We start from the raw sequence: 21,524 nt of genomic DNA on the forward strand, positions 1-21,524 counted from the left end.
TGACACTGCTGTCCAGTCCCTGTGACACTGCTCTCCAGTCCCTGTGGCACTGCTCTCCAGTCCCTGTGACACTGCTCTCCAGTCCATCTGACACTGCTCTCCAGTCCCTGTGACACTGCTCTCCAGTCCCTGTGACACTGCTCTCCAGTCCCTGTGACACTGCTCTCCAGTCCCTGTGACACTGCTGTCCAGTCCCTGTGACACTGCTCTCCAGTCCCTGTGGCACTGCTCTCCATTCCCTGTGACACTGCTCTCCAGTCCATCTGACACTGCTCTCCAGTCCCTGTGACACTGCTCTCCAGTCCCTGTGACACTGCTCTCCAGTCCCTGTGACACTGCTCTCCAGTCCGTGTGACACTGCTCTCCAGTCCCTGTGACACTGCTCTCCAGTCCCTGTGACACTGCACTCCAGTCCCTGTGACACTGCTCTCCTTTCCCTGTGACACTGCTCTCCAGTCCCTGTGACACTGCTCTCCAGTCCCTGTGACACTGCTCTCCTTTCCCTGTGACACTGCTCTCCTTTCCTTGTGACACTGCTCTCCAGTCCCTGTGACACTGCTCTCCAGTCCCTGTAACATTGCTCTCCAGTCCCTGTGACACTGCTCTCCTTTCCCTGTGACACTGCTCTCCAGTCCCTGTGACATTGCTCTCCAGTCCCTGTGACACTGCTCTCCAGTCCCTGTGACACTGCTCTCCAGTCCCTGTGACACTGCTCTCCAGCCCCTGTGACACTGCTCTCCAGTCCCTGTGACACTGCTCTCCAGTCCCTGTGACATTGCTCTCCAGTCCCTGTGACACTGCTCTCCAGTCCCTGTGACACTGCTCTCCAGTCCCTGTGACACTGCTCTCCAGTCCCTGTGACACTGCTCTCCAGTCCCTGTGACATTGCTCTCCAGTCCCTGTGACACTGCTCTCCAGTCCCTGTGACACTGCTCTCCTGTCCCTGTGACACTGCTGTCCAGCCCCTATGACACTGCTCTCCAGTCCCTGTGACATTGCTCTCCAGCCCCTGTGACACTGCTCTCCAGTCCCTGTGACACTGCTCTCCAGTCCCAGTGACACTGCTCTCCAGTCCCTTTGACACTGCTCTCGTTTCCCTGTGACACTGCTCTCGTTTCCCTGTGACACTGCTCTCCAGTCCCTGTGACACTGCTTTCCAGTCCCTGTGACACTGCTCTCCAGCCCCTGAGATACTGCTCTCCAGTCCCTGTGACACTGCTCTCCAGTCCCTGTGACACTGCTCTCCAGCCCCTGTGACACTGCTTTCCAGTCCCTGTGACACTGCTCTCCAGTCCCTGTGACACTGCGCTCCAGCCCCTGTGACACTGCTCTCCACTCCCTGTGGCACTGCTCTCCAGCCCCTGAGATACTGCTCTCCAGTCCCTGTGACACTGCTCTCCAGTCCCTGTGACACTGCTCTCCAGTCCCTGTGACACTGCTCTCCAGTCCCTGTGTCACTGCTCTCCAGCCCCTGTGACACTGCTCTCCAGTCCCTGTGACACTGCTCTCCAGCCCCAGTGACACTGCTCTCCAGTCCCTGTGACACTGCTCTCCAGTCCCTGTGACACTGCTCTCCAGTCCCTGTGACACTGCTCTCCAGCCCCAGTGACACTGCTCTCCAGTCCCTGTGACACTGCTCTCCAGTCCCTGTGACACTGCTCTCCAGCCCCTGTGACACTGCTCTCCTGTCCCTGTGACACTGCTCTCCAGTCCCTGTGACACTGCTCTCCAGTCCCTGTGACACTGCTCTCCAGTCCCTGTGACACTGCTCTCCAGTCCCTGTGACACTGCTCTCCAGCCCCTGTGACACTGCTCTCCAGTCCCTGTGACACTGCTCTCCAGCCCGTGACACTGCTGTCCAGTACCTGTGACACTGCTCTCCAGTCCCCGTGACACTGCTCTCCAGCCCCTGTGACACTGCTCTTCATTCCCTGTGGCACTGCTCTCCAGTCCCTGTGACACTGCTCTCCAGTCCGTGACACTGCTCTCCAGTCCCTGTGACACTGCTCTCCAGTCCCTGTGTCACTGCTCTTGTTTCCCTGTGACACTGCTCTCCAGTCCCTGTGACACTGCTCTCCAGTCCCTGTGTCACTGCTCTTGTTTCCCTGTGACACTGCTCTCCAGTCCCTGTGACACTGCTCTCCAGTCCCTGTGACACTGCTCTCCAGTCCCTGTGACACTGCTCTCGTTTCCCTGTGACACTGCTCTCCAGTCCCTGTGACACTGCTCTCCAGCCCCTATGACACTGCTCTCCAGTCCCTGTGACATTGCTCTCCAGCCCCTGTGACACTGCTCTCCAGTCCCTGTGACACTGCTCTCCAGCCCCTGTGACACTGCTCTCGTTTCCCTGTGACACTGCTCTCGTTTCCCCGTGACACTGCTCTCCAGTCCCTGTGACACTGCTCTCGTTTCCGTGACACTGCTCTCCAGTCCCTGTGACACTGCTCTCCAGCCCCTGAGATACTGCTCTCCAGTCCCTGTGACACTGCTCTCCAGTCCCTGTGACACTGCTCTCCAGCCCCTGTGACACTGCTCTCCAGTCCCTGTGACACTGCTCTCCAGTCCCTGTGACACTGCTCTCCAGCCCCTGTGACACTGCTCTCCAGTCCCTGTGACACTGCTCTCCACTCCCTGTGACACTGCTCTCCAGTCCCCGTGACACTGCTCTCCATTCCCTGTGACACTGCTCTCCAGTCCCTGTAACATTGCTCTCGTTTCCCTGTGACACTGCTCTCCAGCCCCTGTGACACTGCTCTCCAGTCCCTGTAACATTGCTTTCATTTCCCTGTTACACTGCTCTCCAGTCCCTGTGACACTGCTCTCCAGTCCCTGTGACACTGCTCGCCTTTCCCTGTGACACTGCTCTCCAGTCCCTGTGACACTGCTCTCCAGTCCCTGTGACACTGCTCTCCAGTCCCTGTGACACTGCTCTCCTTTCCCTGTGACACTGCTCTCCAGTCCCTGTGACACTGCTCTCCAGTCCCTGTGACACTGCTCTCCAGTCCCTGTGTCACTGCTCTCCTTTCCCTGTGACACTGCTCTCCTTTCCCTGTGACACTGCTCTCCAGTCCCTGTGACACTGCTCTCCAGTCCCTGTGACACTTCTCTCCAGTCCCTGTGACACTGCTCTCCAGTCCCTGTGACACTGCACTCCAGTCCCTGTGACATTGCTCTCCAGTCCCTGTGACACTGCTCTCCTTTCCCTGTGACACTGCTCTCCAGTCCCTGTGACACTGCTCTCCAGCCCCTGTGACACTGCTCTCCAGTCCCTGTGACACTGCTCTCCAGTCCCTGTGACACTGCTCTCCAGTCCCTGTAACATTGCTTTCATTTCCCTGTTACACTGCTCTCCAGTCCCTGTAACATTGCTCTTGTTTCCGTGTGATACTGCTCTCCAGTCCCTGTGACACTGCTCTCCAGTCCCTGTGACACTGCTCTCCAATCCCTGCAACACTGCTCTCCAGTCCCTGTGACACTGCTCTCCATTCCCTGTGACACTGCTGTCCAGTTCCTGTGACACTGCTCTCCAGTCCCTGTAACATTGCTCTCGTTTCCCTGTGACACTGCTCTCCAGTCCCTGTAACACTGCTCTCCAGCCCCTGTGACACTGCTCTCCAGTCCCTGTGACACTGCTCTCCAGTCCCTGTGAAACTGCTCTCCAGTTCCTGTGACACTGCTCTCCAGTCCCTGTGACATTGCTCTCCAGTCCCTGTGACACTGCTCTCCAGTTCCTGTGACACTGCTCTCCAGTCCCTGTGACACTGCTCGCCTTTCCCTGTGACACTGCTCTCCAGTTCCTGTGACACTGCTCTCCAGTCCCTGTGACATTGCTCTCCAGTCCCTGTGACACTGCTCTCCAGTCCCTGTGACACTGCTCTCGTTTCCCTGTGACCCTGCTCTCCAGTCCCTGTGACACTGCTCTCCAGTCCCTGTGACACTGCTCTCCAGTCCCTGTGACACTGCTCTCCAGTCCCTGTGACACTGCTCTCCAGTCCCTGTGACACTGCTCTCCAGTCCCTGTGACACTGCTGTCCAGTCCCTGTGACACTGCTCTCCAGTCCCTGTGGCACTGCTCTCCAGTCCCTGTGACACTGCTCTCCAGTCCATCTGACACTGCTCTCCAGTCCCTGTGACACTGCTCTCCAGTCCCTGTGACACTGCTCTCCAGTCCCTGTGACACTGCTCTCCAGTCCCTGTGACACTGCTGTCCAGTCCCTGTGACACTGCTCTCCAGTCCCTGTGGCACTGCTCTCCATTCCCTGTGACACTGCTCTCCAGTCCATCTGACACTGCTCTCCAGTCCCTGTGACACTGCTCTCCAGTCCCTGTGACACTGCTCTCCAGTCCCTGTGACACTGCTCTCCAGTCCGTGTGACACTGCTCTCCAGTCCCTGTGACACTGCTCTCCAGTCCCTGTGACACTGCACTCCAGTCCCTGTGACACTGCTCTCCTTTCCCTGTGACACTGCTCTCCAGTCCCTGTGACACTGCTCTCCAGTCCCTGTGACACTGCTCTCCTTTCCCTGTGACACTGCTCTCCTTTCCTTGTGACACTGCTCTCCAGTCCCTGTGACACTGCTCTCCAGTCCCTGTAACATTGCTCTCCAGTCCCTGTGACACTGCTCTCCTTTCCCTGTGACACTGCTCTCCAGTCCCTGTGACATTGCTCTCCAGTCCCTGTGACACTGCTCTCCAGTCCCTGTGACACTGCTCTCCAGTCCCTGTGACACTGCTCTCCAGCCCCTGTGACACTGCTCTCCAGTCCCTGTGACACTGCTCTCCAGTCCCTGTGACATTGCTCTCCAGTCCCTGTGACACTGCTCTCCAGTCCCTGTGACACTGCTCTCCAGTCCCTGTGACACTGCTCTCCAGTCCCTGTGACACTGCTCTCCAGTCCCTGTGACATTGCTCTCCAGTCCCTGTGACACTGCTCTCCAGTCCCTGTGACACTGCTCTCCTGTCCCTGTGACACTGCTGTCCAGCCCCTATGACACTGCTCTCCAGTCCCTGTGACATTGCTCTCCAGCCCCTGTGACACTGCTCTCCAGTCCCTGTGACACTGCTCTCCAGTCCCAGTGACACTGCTCTCCAGTCCCTTTGACACTGCTCTCGTTTCCCTGTGACACTGCTCTCGTTTCCCTGTGACACTGCTCTCCTGTCCCTGTGACACTGCTTTCCAGTCCCTGTGACACTGCTCTCCAGCCCCTGAGATACTGCTCTCCAGTCCCTGTGACACTGCTCTCCAGTCCCTGTGACACTGCTCTCCAGCCCCTGTGACACTGCTTTCCAGTCCCTGTGACACTGCTCTCCAGTCCCTGTGACACTGCGCTCCAGCCCCTGTGACACTGCTCTCCACTCCCTGTGGCACTGCTCTCCAGCCCCTGAGATACTGCTCTCCAGTCCCTGTGACACTGCTCTCCAGTCCCTGTGACACTGCTCTCCAGTCCCTGTGACACTGCTCTCCAGTCCCTGTGACACTGCTCTCCAGTCCCTGTGACACTGCTCTCCAGCCCCTGTGACACTGCTCTCCAGTCCCTGTGACACTGCTCTCCAGCCCCAGTGACACTGCTCTCCAGTCCCTGTGACACTGCTCTCCAGTCCCTGTGACACTGCTCTCCAGTCCCTGTGACACTGCTCTCCAGCCCCAGTGACACTGCTCTCCAGTCCCTGTGACACTGCTCTCCAGTCCCTGTGACACTGCTCTCCAGCCCCTGTGACACTGCTCTCCTGTCCCTGTGACACTGCTCTCCAGTCCCTGTGACACTGCTCTCCAGTCCCTGTGACACTGCTCTCCAGTCCCTGTGACACTGCTCTCCAGTCCCTGTGACACTGCTCTCCAGCCCCTGTGACACTGCTCTCCAGTCCCTGTGACACTGCTCTCCAGCCCGTGACACTGCTGTCCAGTACCTGTGACACTGCTCTTCAGTCCCCGTGACACTGCTCTCCAGCCCCTGTGACACTGCTCTTCATTCCCTGTGGCACTGCTCTCCAGTCCCTGTGACACTGCTCTCCAGTCCGTGACACTGCTCTCCAGTCCCTGTGACACTGCTCTCCAGTCCCTGTGTCACTGCTCTTGTTTCCCTGTGACACTGCTCTCCAGTGCCTGTGACACTGCTCTCCAGTCCCTGTGTCACTGCTCTTGTTTCCCTGTGACACTGCTCTCCAGTCCCTGTGACACTGCTCTCCAGTCCCTGTGACACTGCTCTCCAGTCCCTGTGACACTGCTCTCGTTTCCCTGTGACACTGCTCTCCAGTCCCTGTGACACTGCTCTCCAGCCCCTATGACACTGCTCTCCAGTCCCTGTGACATTGCTCTCCAGCCCCTGTGACACTGCTCTCCAGTCCCTGTGACACTGCTCTCCAGCCCCTGTGACACTGCTCTCGTTTCCCTGTGACACTGCTCTCGTTTCCCCGTGACACTGCTCTCCAGTCCCTGTGACACTGCTCTCGTTTCCGTGACACTGCTCTCCAGTCCCTGTGACACTGCTCTCCAGCCCCTGAGATACTGCTCTCCAGTCCCTGTGACACTGCTCTCCAGTCCCTGTGACACTGCTCTCCAGCCCCTGTGACACTGCTCTCCAGTCCCTGTGACACTGCTCTCCAGTCCCTGTGACACTGCTCTCCAGCCCCTGTGACACTGCTCTCCAGTCCCTGTGACACTGCTCTCCACTCCCTGTGACACTGCTCTCCAGTCCCCGTGACACTGCTCTCCAGCCCCTGTGACACTGCTCTCCAGTCCCTGTGACACTGCTCTCCACTCCCTGTGACACTGCTCTCCAGTCCCTGTGACACTGCTCTCCTTTCCCTGTGACACTGCTCTCCAGTCCCTGTGACACTGCTCTCCAGCCCCTGTGACACTGCTCTCCAGTCCCTGTGACACTGCTCTCCACTCCCTGTGACACTGCTCTCCAGTCCCTGTGACACTGCTCTCCAGTCCCTGTGACACTGCTCTCCAGTCCCTGTGACACTGCTCTCCAGTCCCTGTGACACTGCTCTCCAGTCCCTGTGACACTGCTCTCCAGTCCCTGTGACACTGCTCTCCAGTCCCTGTGACACTGCTCTCCAGCCCCTGTGACACTGCTCTCCACTCCCTGTGACACTGCTCTCCACTCCCTGTGACACTGCTCTCCAGTCCCTGTGACACTGCTCTCCAGTCCCTGTGACACTGCTCTCCAGTCCCTGTGACACTGCTCTCCAGTCCCTGTGACACTGCTCTCCAGTCCCTGTGACACTGCTCTCCAGTCCCTGTGACACTGCTCTCCAGTCCCTGTGACACTGCTCTCCAGCCCCTGTGACACTGCTCTCCAGTCCCTGTGACACTGCTCTCCAGCCCCTGTGACACTGCTCTCCAGTCCCTGTGACACTGCTCTCCAGTCCCTGTGACACTGCTCTCCAGCCCCTGTGACACTGCTGTCCAGTCCCTGTGACACTGCTCTCCAGTCCCTGTGACACTGCTCTCCAGCCCCTGTGACACTGCTCTTCATTCCCTGTGACATTCAGGTGCTGATCCACCGACACTGCTTTGAAGAGGCATTAGGAGGGATATACACATCTCCTTGCAAAAGTTTAATTCCCAACTAGAGGGGACAGCTATCAGGACAGACTGAGCAGGCTGGGGCTCTTTTCTCTAGAAAAGAGAAGGCTGAGGGTTGCCCTGATTAAGGTCTTTCAAATTATGAAAGGATTTAATAGGATAGACGCAGAGAGGATGTTTCCACTTGTGGGTGAGTCCAATACTAGGAGCCATAAAAATAAGATAGTCACTAATAAATCCAATAGGGAATTCAGCAAGTGGTTGGAAGGTGGAACTCGTTTCCACAGGGAGTCATTGAGGCGAATAGTATCGATGCATTAAGGGCAATTTGAATAAACACATGAGGGAGAAAAGAATCGAAGGAATTGTTGATGGGGTTAGATGAAGTAAGGAGGGAGGTGGCTCGTGTGGAGCATAAATAGCAGCATAGGCCAGTTGGGCCGAATGGCCTGTTTCTGGGCTGTAAATACAATGTCACATTCTGTGTAATATGTAAAAACCATTGCTGTCGTACCACTCAGGGGCATCTACAGAGGCCTGGGAGCAGGTCACACCACTGCCCTTCTCAGATTGGGACTGGTAGCATAGTGGTAATGTCACTGGGTTAGTAATCCAGAGGCCTGGACTAATGATCCCACCACAGCAGCTGGGGAATTTAAATTCAGTTTATTAAATAAAAATCTGGAATAATTACTCGTATCAGTAATGGTAACCATGAGACTATCGGATTGTCGTAAAACTCCATCTGGTTCACTAATATCCTTTAGGGAAGGAAATCTGCCGTCCTTACCTGGTCTAGCCTATATGTGACTCCAGACCCACAGCAATGTGGTTGACTCTTAACTGCCCTCTGAAATGGCCTAGCAAGTCACTCAGTTGTAACAAACCGCTACGAAACATAATAATAAGAATGAAACCGGACGGACCACCTGGCATCGACCTCGGCACCAGCTATGGACACGGCAATGGCACACCGAGCCCGATCAACCCTGCAAAGTCCTCCTCACCAACATAGAGTCATAGAGTTTTACAGCACAGAAAGAGGCCCTTCGGCCCATCGTGTCTGCGCCGCCCATACATCTGGGGATTTGTGCCAAAATTGGGAGAGCTGTCCCACAGACTAGTCAAGCAACAGCCTGACATAATCATACTCTCACCGTCATACCTTTCAGCCAATGTCCCAAACTCCTCCTCCACCATCCCTGGATATGTCCTGTCCCACCAGCAGGACAGACCCACCAGGGGTGACAGCACAATGGTATACAGTCAGGAAGGAGTGGCCCTGGGAGTCCTCAACATTGCCTCCGGACCCCATGGAGTCTCATGGCTTCAGGTCAAGCATGGGTAAGGAAACCTCCTGCTGATTACCACCTACCGCCCTCCCTCAGCTGATGAATCAGTACTCCTCCATGTTGAACACCACTTAGAAGAAGCACTGAGAGTAGCAAGGGCACAGAATGTACTCTGGGTGGGGGACTTCAAGGTCCATCACTAAGAGTGGCTCGGTAGCACCACTTCTGACCGAGCTGGCCGAGTCCTGAAGAACATAACGGCCAGTCTGGGCCTGCGACAGGTGGTGAGAGAACAACACGAGGGAAAAACCTACTTGACCTCATCCTCACCAATCTACCTGTCGCAGATGCATCTGTCCATGACAGTATTGGTAGCAGTGGCCACCGCACAGTCATTGTGGAGACGAAGTCCCATCTTCACACTGAGGACACCCTCCATCGTGTTGTGTGGCACTACCACCGTGCTAAATGGGATAGATTCAGAACAGATCTAGCAGCTCAAAACTGGGCATCCATGAGGTGCTGTGGGCCAACAGCAGCAGCAGAATTATATTCCACCACAATCTGTAACCTCATGGCCCGACATATCCCTCACTCTACCATTACCATCACGCCAGGGGACCAACCCTGGTTCAATAAGGAGTGTAGAAGAGCATGCCAGGAGCAGCACCAGGCGTACCTAAAAATGAGGTGCCAACCTGGGGAAGCTGCAACACAGGACTACATGCCTGCTAAAAAGCGGAAACAGCATGCTATAGACAGGGCTAAGTGATCCCACAATCAACGGATCAGATCAAAGCTCTGCAGTCCTGCCACATCCAGTCGTGAATGGTGGTGGACCATTAAACAACTAACGGAAGGAGGAGGCTTCATGAATATCCCCATCCTCAATGATGGTGGAACCCAGCAAGTGAGTGCAAAAGACAAGGCTGAAGCATTTGCAACCATCTTCAGCCAGAAGTGCCGAGTGGATGATCCATATCGACCTACGCCCGAGGTCCCCACCATCACAGAAGCCAGTCTTCAGCCAATTCGATTCACTCCACGTGATATCAAGAAATGGCTGAGTGCACTGGATACAGCAAAGGCTATGGGCACCAACATCATCCCGGCTATCGTGCTGAAGACTTGTGCTCCAGAACTAGCTGCGCCTCTAGCCAAGCTGTTCCAGTACAGCTACAACACTGGCAGCTATCTGACAATGTGGAAAGCTGCCCAGGTATGTCCTGTCCACAAAAAGCAGGACAAATCCAACCCGACCAATTACCGCCCCATCAGTCTACTCTCAAATCATCAGCAAAGTGATGGAAGGAGTCATCGACAGTGCTATCAAGCAGCACTTACCAATCACCTGCTCACTGATGCCCAGTTTGGGTTCCGCCAAGACCACTCAGCTTCCGACCTCATTTCAGCCTTGGTCCAAACATGGACAAAGGAGTTGAATTCCAGAGGTGAGGTGAGAGTAACTGCCCTTGACATCAAGGCAGCATTTGACCGAGTATGGCATCGAGGAGCCCTAGTAAAACTGAAATCAATGGGAATCGAGGGGAAAAGGCTCCACTGGCTGGAGTCATACCTAGCACAAAGGAAGGTGGTTGTGGTGGTTGAAAGTCAATCATCACAGCCCCAGGACATTGCTGCAGGAGTTCCTCAGGGCATTGTCCTAGGCCCAACCATCTTGAACTGCTTCATCAATGACCTTCCCTCCAACATAAGGTCAGAAATGGGGATGTTCGCTGATGACTGCACAGTGTTCAGCGCCATTCACAACTCCTTAGATAATGAAACAGTCCATGCCCGCATGCAACAAGACCTGGATGACACTCAGGCTTGGGCTGATAAGTGGCAGGTAACATTCACGTCACAGAAGTACCAGGCAATGACTATCTCCAACAAGCAAGAGTCTAACCACCTTCCCTTGACATTCAACGGTATTATCATAGCCGAATCCCCCACCATCAATATCCTGGGGGTCAACATTGACCAGAAACTTAACTGGACCAGCCACATAACTACTATGACAACAAGAGCAGGTCAGAGGCTAGGTATTCTGCGGCGAGTGTCTCACCTCCTGACTCCCCAAAGCCTTTCCACCATCTACAAGGCACAAGTAAGGAGTGTGATGGAATACTCTCCACTTGCCTGGATGAGTGCAGCTCCAGCAACACTCAAGAAGCTCTATACCATCCAGGCCAAAGCAGCCCGCTTGATTGGCACCCCATCCATCACCTTAAACATTCACTCCCTCCACCACCGGTGTACTGTGGCTGCAGTGTGTACCATCTACAAGATGCACTGCAGCAACTCGCCAAGGCTTCTTCGGCAGCACCTCCCAAACCCGCAACCTCTTCCACCTAGAAGGACAAGGGCAGCAGGCGCATGGGAACACCACCACCTCCAAGTCACACACCATCCTGACTTTGAAGTATATCGCCAATCCTTCATCGTCGCTGGGTCAAAATCCTGGAACCCCCTACCTAACAATACTATGGGAGTACCTTCACCACATGGACTGAAGCGGTTCAAGAAGGCGGCTCACCACCACCTTCTCAAGGGCAAGTAGGGATGGGCAATAAATGCTGGCCTTGCCAGTGACACCACATCCCATAAAAAACAGATTTTAAAAAAGTAGATGGTGAGTTGCCACAGGAAACCAAGGGACTGTGCAGACTTTTGATGGGAGTCCTGCTTCTCAAAACCTAACTGACCTTAACTATAACTCCCATTTTTTCTCTGCTGAGAGGTGCTGGTAAGGTAGGGTGGGTGTAACCGGCATTGCCAGGGATGGGGGAGGTTGGTGCTTGGGGTATAGGGGCTGGTCGGACTGTCTGACCTACTTTTTGCTTCCATTGGTCTCTCGATTTACTGGAGCCAACTCCGCTTTGTCAGGTTTTGATGCTGCCCATTCCAATTACCTGTCTCCCTTTAGCTCTTCCCACACTCCCATATCGTATATGTCTTTTATTCCTTTGATTTATTTCATTTTGCCTCCTTTTGTTCCTGCGCATAACCCTTCTCTCTTTAACCATTTCCTGATCTCACTATAGCACTTTATTCCCTGCCTTTCCCATTGTGCGTTTTTCACCTTCCTCCTTTCCCTTGTTCTGTTCCTGCTTGTTGTATCCTGGGGCAGCATTTATCCCTCAGCCAACAGCCAACATCACTAAAACAGATTATCTGTTCATTATCACATTGATATTTGTGGGATCTTGTGTGCAAATTGGCTGACGTGTTTCCTACTTTACAACAGTGACTACACTTCAAAAAGTACTTCATTGGCTGTAAAGCGCTTTGGGACGTCCTGAGGTCATTAAAGGCGCTATAGAAATGCAAGTCCTTTGTTTCTTCCCAAATTCTGTCCATCTGTAAAATCTTTCAGGACTGAGGAAGGGGCTCATAGCCGGCACGCGTTTCCCCGACAGACCTGCTAATGGCTCCAACCTTTTCTGTTTTCGTTTCCAATTTCCAGTGGTTTTTTTTGTTTAAATGAGCAGAGTTGTCTCCAGAGGCTCCAACATGACCCTAATTGGACTTTCTCAGCATCAGGACCACATCCCTGGATGTCGAGATCTCATGAATGCAGTGTAATAATCAATACAATTTATCAGGCCCGTATTTGCTGAGCAGCGTTTGATAGTTCTGGGTCTCTTTGAGTACAGTACAGTCGCAGTCTTTCAGCTGCTGTTGATGTCTGCTAAATTGTATCGTTAATCATTAAACCTGTAGTTAAGGGGGTTCTTATTGTCCTTTAACAAGATCAATATTCCGGTCATGTGTTTAAGTGATATCCTGCAGCAGAAGTTTGCTGAATGACTCTGATTAAAATGAGAGGTCATTCTGGTGCTGAGATTTTGTATAATTCAGCAGGCAGCCCTAAAGGCTTTCTCACTGCTCATCTATTTCATGGCTGGGTTTCTTTGCTATGTCTGAACTCAATGGCCCATAAATTGCGGTAAGTGGCAAAGCAAAGGCGTTCACCGCTGGCCCCGAAGTAAGCTGCCCACAAAGATCTGGCAATCTTTGCAGCGAGAAGTTCGGCTTTTCCGACGTGCAGTTGAAATCAGTGGAAGTTAATGGGGAATCCCTAACACCAGCTGCTGTGACGTCAACAAGCTGTCTAAGCAGCCAATCAAAATGCAGAATTCTCACAGACCGAGACAGGAAGTGAATAAGCTCCTTTGATTCTAACTTTTTAAAAATGTTACAGAGAGCAAAACAAAGATTGGGCCTCTCACATGGGGAAAAAGTAAACCTGAAATAATTTTTTTTTTTAATTAAGTTTCTTAAAAATGTTAATTGTTCTTAAAATTTGACACTCTACATAATTAAAATTAGTTTTTCAGGGCCATAGCATTTGTTTAGCAGTCATACACTGTTAAAACCCTAGTCACACCTAATTCAAAAGGGTCTAACTTTTAATGGGGTATTTAACAGTGATATTATTGCAGAAAAGCCAAAGTTTTTGTCAGTTTCTCTGATTTCACAGATTACACTGATTGCTGGCTATAGGGGTGGGGGTGGGATGGGGACACACCGTAGCCAGAGTCAGAGCAGTGAATGGCTGACCGCAACTTCAGGATTTCTGTGTTAGGATGCACATGCGCTAAATCCTGAAGTTGTGGTCAGTTTCAAAGTGGAAATAACAGCGAAGGCTGTTCGTTCGCTGTTATTACCCACCGCAAATTCCAGGCCAGTGTGTTTTAATCTTACTCAGTAAGCCCCGTAGCAAAGTATGGAAGAAACGTGAAATATTAGCCATGGAAGTAAATCACTGAAACCAGTATTACTTTCGATAATATGGAGAAAATATTTATAGAAACCTCACCTTGTCTAACTTGCAGAATGGTTAAAAGAAACTTGTCTGACAGGATGAGTCAGTAACTGTCAATGTGAATGGATCTGCTCCAGGTAGGAGACCAAAGTATTGTTTAATTTGTCTCAAAATGTGTGATTTTTGTTTCTACAACAACTTGCATTTCTATAGCACCTTTAACGTAGCAAAACAGCCCAAGGCGCTTCACAGGGGCAATATCAAAGATTTTGGCACTGAGCCACAGAAGGAGATATCAGGACAGGTGACCAAACGCTTGATCAAATAGGTAGGTTTTAGGGAGCATCTTAATGGAGGAGAGAGAGGTAGAGAAGCTAAGAGGTTTAGGGAGGGAATTCCAGAGCTTAGGGCCAAGGCAGCTGAAGGCACGGCCACCAATGGTGGAGCGATTAAAATCGAGGATGCGCAAAATACCAGAATTGGAGGAACGCAGAGATCTCAGATGATTGTAGGGCTGGAGGAGATTACAGAGATAGAGAGGGGCGAGGCCATGGAGGGATTTGAAAACAAGGTTGAGGATTTTAAAATTGAGGCGTTGTCGGACCAGGAGTCAATGTAGGCCAGTGAGCACAGGGGTGATGGGTGAACAGGACTTGGTGTGAGTTAAGCCATGGCCAGCAGAGTTTTCGATGAGCACAAGTTTATGGAGGGTGGCGGGTGGAAGATGGGAGGCCGGCCAGGAGAGCGTTGGAACAGTCAAGTCTATAAGTAACAAAGGCATGGATGAGGGTTTCAGCAGCAGATGAGCTGAGGCAGGATCGGAGTTGGGCGATGTTATGGAGGTAGAAGTAGGCAGTCTTGGTGATGGAATGGATATGAGGTCGGGAGCTCATCTCGGGGTCAAACACAACACCAAGGTTGCGAACGGTTTGGCTCAGCTTCAGACAGTTGTCAGGGAGAGGGATGGAGTCGGTGGTCAGGGAACGGAGTTTGTGGCAGGGACCAAAGACAATGGCTTCGGTTTTCCTAATATTTAGTTGGAAGAAATTTCTGCTTATCCAGTACTGGATGTCAACAAACAGTCTGACAAATCAGAGACAGTGGAGGAGTCGAGAGAGGTGGTGGTGAGGTAGAGCTGGGTGTCATCAGCGTACATGTGGAAGCTGATGATGTGTTTTTGGATGATCTTGCCAAGAGAAATAGGAGGGGGCCAAGGATAGATCCTTGGGGGACACCAGAGGTGACGATGCGGGAGCGGGAAGAGAAGCTCTGGCTACGATTAGATAGATAAGAATGGAACCAGGTGAGTGCAGTCCCACCCAGCTGGACGACGGAGGAGAGGCGTTGGGAGGAGGATGGTGTGGTCAACCGTGTCAAAGGCTGCAGACAGGTCGAGGAAGGATCATTTACTATGGTCACTGTCACATAGAATATAATTTGTGACTTTAATAAGAGCTGTTTCAGTACTGTAGCGGTGGCAGAAATATGATTGGAGGGATTCAAACATGGAATTGCGGGAAAGATGGGCACAGATTTGGAAAGTGACAACACGTTCAAGGACTTTGGAGAGGAAAGGGTGTTTGGAGATGGGGTGGTAGTTTACAAGAACAGAAGAGTCAAGGGTGGGTTATTTGAGAGGGGTGATGATGGCAGATTTGAAGGGGAGGAGTACAGTACCTGAGGAGAGAGAACTGTTAACAATATCAGCTAACATTGGAGCCAGGAAGGGAAGTTGGGTGGTCAGCACTTTGATGGGAATACCGTCGAGGGAGCAGGAAGTGAGTCTCATGGACAAGATGAGCTCGGAGAGAGCATAGCAGGAGATGGGATCGAATCTAGAGAAAGATGTAAGTTCAGGGCTAAGGCAACAAGGAACATTAGGGTAACTTTAGCCCGGTGGGCTAGGGGAAGGGAGGGAATTGGCAGAGACAACTGAATGGATGGTCTCAATCTTAGTGACAAGAAAGATATAGATCCAAAGACAGTTGAGTTTAAAGTTGACCTTGTAATGTTGCTATTTCCGGTTCCAATATAAATCACTCCATCAATCTTTGGGGGAGTCGTGGGGGGAAATGGGGAGTCACTTTAGGCGTGGGTAAAGGACACCTCTTATTTGTCCTCATCTAATATGGCGGACAGTGCACTTCCGGCCAGAAATGTGCATGCGAGTCCTGCCTGCCATCTTGGGGTCTTAGGTGCCACTTAGCACCCAAAAAATGGGAGGTGTGTGATGCCCCTGTATTCTCATCAAGTACAAGCCCTTAGTGCCTGGGAAATATTTATAATTTTGCACTCAGCATTACTACCGTTTAGTGACTGACTGCAGGCACTGATCAGGTGAAACCACACCAAGTGTGAGTGTGTGTATCCACCTCATGGTGCAGAAGCTGGGACTGAAATTAAGCGTTATGAGTTACACTAGGAGCCCTTTGGGGCCTTGCCCTTGGGGTCGGGGGTTTGAGTGCAACTGTGCTTTTATTTATTTTGTAGAAAAAGTTATTTACTTTGTTGTGTTTAAACCAACTTCCAACTTTCTGGAAACCAGGAGACAGTCCCAGGTGCCACTTTTTTTAAATGAATTACCCACAGGAGGGATGAGTCACAAGGATGCCGAGCAGAAATTGGTGGATATTCATGGAGCAGGAATTAGTCCCTCCATGACGTCTCAGTACAGACCTGGCAGTCTCCCAAAGATTTTGGAGGAACAGATGGCTCTTCATTAATAAGTGTATATTCTGTGGGTTTGGACAAAAGAGAAACAGAATCGTCTGAGAGTGAAGTACTGAATTGTTCCAAACGAGATTGGGTGTTGAAGCAGAGGTGGAAAAAAACCTTCCCAAGATCAAGAGTGTGAGCGAGAGTTGTTGATCCACCCAAACTTCCTGAAGAACTGAAGCGGAAGAGTATTCTGTCCTGCAAAGTTGTGAGCACAAAAGGAATATGGAAATAAGGCCAACTTTAGACAGCTCCACCACCGTGCAGTGTGGAGACCTGCTCCATCAACTTACCAAATCGAAGTGATCACAAACTGTGATAGAGGCGGGAACAAGGGACAGCGTGCGAGAGCCATAGTGGGAGACAGAAAGAGTGGAAGACTAACAGAAAAGGAAAGGGAGAGGAGAGACAGGTGCATGGAGAGAGGGGCAAATTTTATTTTGTCCATGAACTCCGCGTTAGATGATCAACTAGTTTACATATGGAAAAATATTTGCCTTGCTATGTGGCCATTTACCTGCACGTTCCCTCCCTCCTCCCATTAGGCTGGCTGCTACACAAGGCCAAAACTGCAGTGGCAGTGATATATAATGATGTAAATGAGCTGACCACAGAGCGTTGAATACAGTTGGCTCCTTACATATTTCTGGCTCAATCTGCACAAACACCCAACCATCTGAGCTACACCACCACACCTAAAAATCCATCCAATGACATTCGATAACAAAACGTCGAATGGTACTTTTATTTACAGTGAGTGTTCTTAACTGATTGTAATATATCTCACTGTTAGTTAATTAGAGCAGGCGATATACCTTACTGTTAATTAATTAGAGCAGGCGATATACCGTTTTAATGTTGAAGGACATAGAGGTGAAGATATTTAGGGAGAATGTCAAGGCCTTGGAGAGGGTGCAGAGGAGATTTACTAGAATGGTACCAGGGATGAGGGGCTTCAGTTATGTGGCGAGACTGGAGAAGCTGGGGTTGTTCTCCTTAGAGCAGAGAGGTTAAGGGGAGATGTAATAGAGGTGTTCAAAATTATTACGGGCTTTGGTAGAGTACATAAGAAGAAACTGTTTCCACTGGCAGGAGGGTCGGTAACCAGAGGACACAGATTTAAGGTAATTGGAAAAAGAACCAGAGGGGAGGTGAGGACAATTTTTTTTACGCAGCGCGTTGTTGTGATCTGGAATGCACTGCTTGAAAGCATGGTCAGAACAGATTCAGTAGTAACTTTCAAATTGGAATTTTTTAATAATTATATGTGTACGTGTATATACAGGTAGACTATCCTTTATCCGAAAACCTCGGGACCAGCCGAGTTTCGGATAAAGGAGAATTTCGGATTTCGGAAGGTGGGTCGGCGGGGGTCCGCGGGGGGGTCGGCGGGGGGTCGTGCGCACGACTTACGCTGACGCTCAGCGTAAGTCAGTCGGGGTCGGCGGGGGTCGGGGCCGGCGGGGTACGCGGGGGGGGTCGGCGGTTGTCAGGGCTGGCGGGGTCCGCGGGGGGGTCGGCGGCTGGCGGGGTCCGCGGGGGGGGTCAGCGGTTGTCGGGGCTGGCGGGGTCCGCGGGGGGGGGGGTCGGGGCTGGCGGGGTCCGCGGGGGGGTCGGCGGCTGGCGGGGGTCCGCGGGGGGGTCGGCGGTTGTCGGGGCTGGCGGGGTCCGCGGGGGGGGTCGGCGGTTGTCGGGGCTGGCGGGGTCAGCGGTTGTCAGGGCTGGCGGGGTCCGCGGGGGTGTCGGCGGTTGTCGGGGCCGGCGGGGTCCGCGGGGGGGGTCGGCGGCTGGCGGGGTCGGCGGTTGTCGGGGCTGGCGGGGGGGGTCGGCGGGGGGTCGTGCGCACGACTTACCCTTTATCCGAACTTCCGCAACCGGAACCCTCTAAAAACCGAAGGTTTTTTCGTTCAGCGTAAGTCGTACGCACGACTTACGCTGAACGAAAAAACCTTCGGTTTTTAGAGGGTTTCGGTTTTCGGAAGTCCGGATAAAGGGTAGTCTACCTGTATTAGCAGTTTTATTTATAATAATGATGAAGTCTGGCGTGTTGTGCTGCTGTTTGTAGAAGGTGGAATGGGAGGATATACTTAAAAAGGAAAAATTTGCAGGGCTATGGGGAAAGAGCAGGGGAGTGGGACGAATTGGATAGCTCTACCAGAGAGCCGGCACAGGCACGGTGGACCGAATGGCCTCCTTCTGTGCTGTATGATTCTACACTATGTGGAAGGTGATTAACTCTTTTGTTCCCTTTTTTTAAAGGGCACCTCTGATGCCTGGTCGTCTCTGGATGTTACAAGCTCCAGTCAGCTGAAAGACACAATGCGCACAGATGATGCTTCACGCTCTCAGAACGGAGATCGTAAGATGCAGGATGAACAGAGCAATGTGACTTCTCACCCACTGTTAGACCAGAATCACCTGTGACCTCTTGAGCGTAAATCAGAGGTGCTCAGGCCTAAATAAAACAGTGAAACCAGTAGAGTGACAAAGCATAGAATGCTAAAGGGTGAGAAGCAATGGGGAGAGAATTCACCATCATCCAGAAACGAAAGCTGGAGCAAACACAATAACCCAGTGGAATTATACTGAATCAAATGCTACAAATTGCTTTGTGTAGTGAAGTGAATATATACTTTCATTTTCAAAGCCCATCGCAATCCCATCAAGAACTGGATGCCTGAGAATAACTGTCATTTAGTGTGGTTTCAAAGGTCATATTCCTGCTTATTCAGCCAACATTATCATAAAGCTGGGGGGGGCAATTTTTCTTATTAATGACTTATTAAAATCATTACTGATGAACTTGTGCAGCATTCCACAGCTGCACAGTCAAATTATATCATTTATATACTTGCAATAGAACCTTGGTTAGACCACACTGTACTGTCCACAGTTCTGGTCTCCATATTATAACATGGATATAGAGACACTGGTGAAGGTGTAAAAAAGATTTACAAGGATGATACCAGAACTGAGAGGTTATATTTATCAGGAAAGACTGAACAGATTGGGGCTCTTTTCTCCAGAAAAGGGAAGACTGAGGGGAGACTTAATAGAGGCCTTTAAAATTGTGAAAGGGTTTGATAGCGTAGACTTGGAGAGGATGTTTCCACTTGTGGGGTAAATCCAAAGCTAGAGGCTATGAATATAAGATAACTAATAAATCCAATAGGGAATTCAGGAGAAACCTCTTTACCTAGAGAGTGGTGAGAATGTGGAACTCGTTATCACAGGGAGTAGTGGAGGCGAATAGCATAGATGCATTTAAGAGGAAGCTAGATAAGCACATGAGGGAGAAAGGAATAGAAGGACAGGGTTAAATGAAGTAAGGTGGTGTAGAGCATAAACACTGGCATGGACCTGTTGGGCCGAATGGCCTGTTTCTGTGCTGCAAATACAATGTAACATTAAAAAGTGAGTATTTACTCCTTCCAGTCCTGGTGTTGAAGAGTTGGAGAATGGAAAGATTTTGAAGTATTACCACAACAATGAAGCCAGGATGGTGGAAGGAAGCAGGAGAGGGAGGTTTGAATGAATCCTCTCAATTGAACGCAGATGGGGAGAACAGCTGGAGAGAGGGAAGGAGCAGGAAGCTCTAATACCTTTATTACTCTTTTAGCATCCATATTCAGAGCCGAGTGGCTCCAACTAGTGCACATGTGACTGGCTTGGTGCCAGGTAAGACTCAGGCTCTTTAGCTTGGTGTGTGGCGTACTTACCCTAATGCTGTCTGTGTATTGGGGGGGGGGAGAAACAAGGCAGAAGCTGTTGTGTCCGTCAGTAGTAAGACACAGGCTGCAGGAGAACGGTACAACAGGTGTTTACTCAACGTGGCTCACACTGGAACTGATCTGTACAGATTACTACTCAGTGCTATATACAGGTGTGGTTACTGCCGGTACTGCAGTATACATGAGCTATAAAAAGTAGTTACCCCCTTAAAGGTATATACATTACAATTCCTCCCCTTTTAGATTAACAGTACCATAACACTCATTTAACAATTAAATATCAAACTAATTACAATTAACACTTTTAACATACAACGTTAGCTGAAAATAGTCCATTTATATATTCAGTCTTTGGGGAGGCTTCCTGATCCTTTCTGGATAGCACCTTTCCCAAGTGTCTTGCACTTGGTGCGGAGGCGATTCGGGCACCCTGTCGTCGGTTGGGTCATCAGCTTCCGATGCTACTGTTTCTGGGGTAGGTGCGACCTGTATGTCGGGTTCCTCACCAGGTACGTATGGGCGAGACATGGGGTTGACTTGTTCCTGTGACTCTAGGATCTGGTCAGCATGGCATCTCACGATGTTCTCCCCAACGTCCACTGTGTACATTAGTGGGCCCTGCCGTGTGCATATCGTTCCTGGCTGCCATTTTTCTGTTCGGTAGTCGCAGGCCAAGACTGGTTGCCCTACATTGAAGCTCCTTGTTGGCTTCTCATGGATGTGCTGGAATTGCTTACTCTCAACATCTCTTCGTACGTTTGGTCTGAGCAAATCCAGGCGAGATCTTAACCTTCGGTTAAAGAACATCATAGCCGGGGCCTGGTTGGTGACTGCATGTGTCGCATTCCGGTAGGCGAACAGGAAATTGTCCACCTTATGCTGCAGCGGAATCTTGTCATTGTACATAGCCTTTATTGCCTTCTTAAAGGTTTCTATGAACCTCTCAGCCAATCCATTTGTGGCTGGATGATACGGGGCGGATGTGTAATGCCTTACCCCATTCTTTTTCATAAATCTCCAGAACTCTTCGAACACAAACTGTGGTCCGTTATCGGAGCAAATCTGTTCTGGCAAGCCATTCCTGGCAAAAATGGTCCGTAGGACTGCAATAGTTTTCTCCGTGGTGGTGGAGGACATTTTGATGACCTCAGGCCATTTCGAGTGCGCATCCACGGCTATTAAAAACATTGAGTCCATGAATGGACCAGCAAAATCAATATGCACCCATTGCCATGGAGATGAGGGCCACTCCCATGCGTGTAGAGGGGCATGTGGTGGTGCAGTTTGGACTTTCTGGCATCCTGAGCAGCTCTTGGTCAGGTCCTCGATTTGTTTATCGATTCCCGGCCACCACACATAAGCCCTGGCAAGGCTTTTCATTTTTACCCCTCCCAGATGACCCTCATGAAGCTCATTGAGCACTCTATCCCTTAACTTGGGTGGAATTACCACTCGGGATCCACACATCAAGGTCCCCCGGC

The 21,524-nt window shown here is 51.4% G+C and overlaps 1 protein-coding gene across 1 annotated transcript in view; it reads left to right on the plus strand.

Annotated features, from left to right (window-relative positions):
- The window catches only part of pcnx2 (pecanex 2), a 946,160-nt gene extending 927,085 nt beyond the window's left edge, over positions 1 to 19,075 (plus strand). Inside the window, exon 34 of the mRNA XM_085996657.1 lies at positions 18,572 to 19,075. Within this exon, the coding sequence (XP_085852783.1) occupies positions 18,572 to 18,736 (165 nt within the window). The 3' untranslated portion in view covers positions 18,737 to 19,075. The remainder of the gene's footprint in view (positions 1 to 18,571) is intronic.
- Positions 19,076 to 21,524: the final 2,449 nt, after the last annotated feature.

This window comes from Somniosus microcephalus, chromosome 9, assembly GCF_052327205.1.
Source record: "Somniosus microcephalus isolate GS21.2 chromosome 9, FLI_Smic_1.0, whole genome shotgun sequence".
Lineage (NCBI taxonomy): Eukaryota > Metazoa > Chordata > Chondrichthyes > Squaliformes > Somniosidae > Somniosus > Somniosus microcephalus.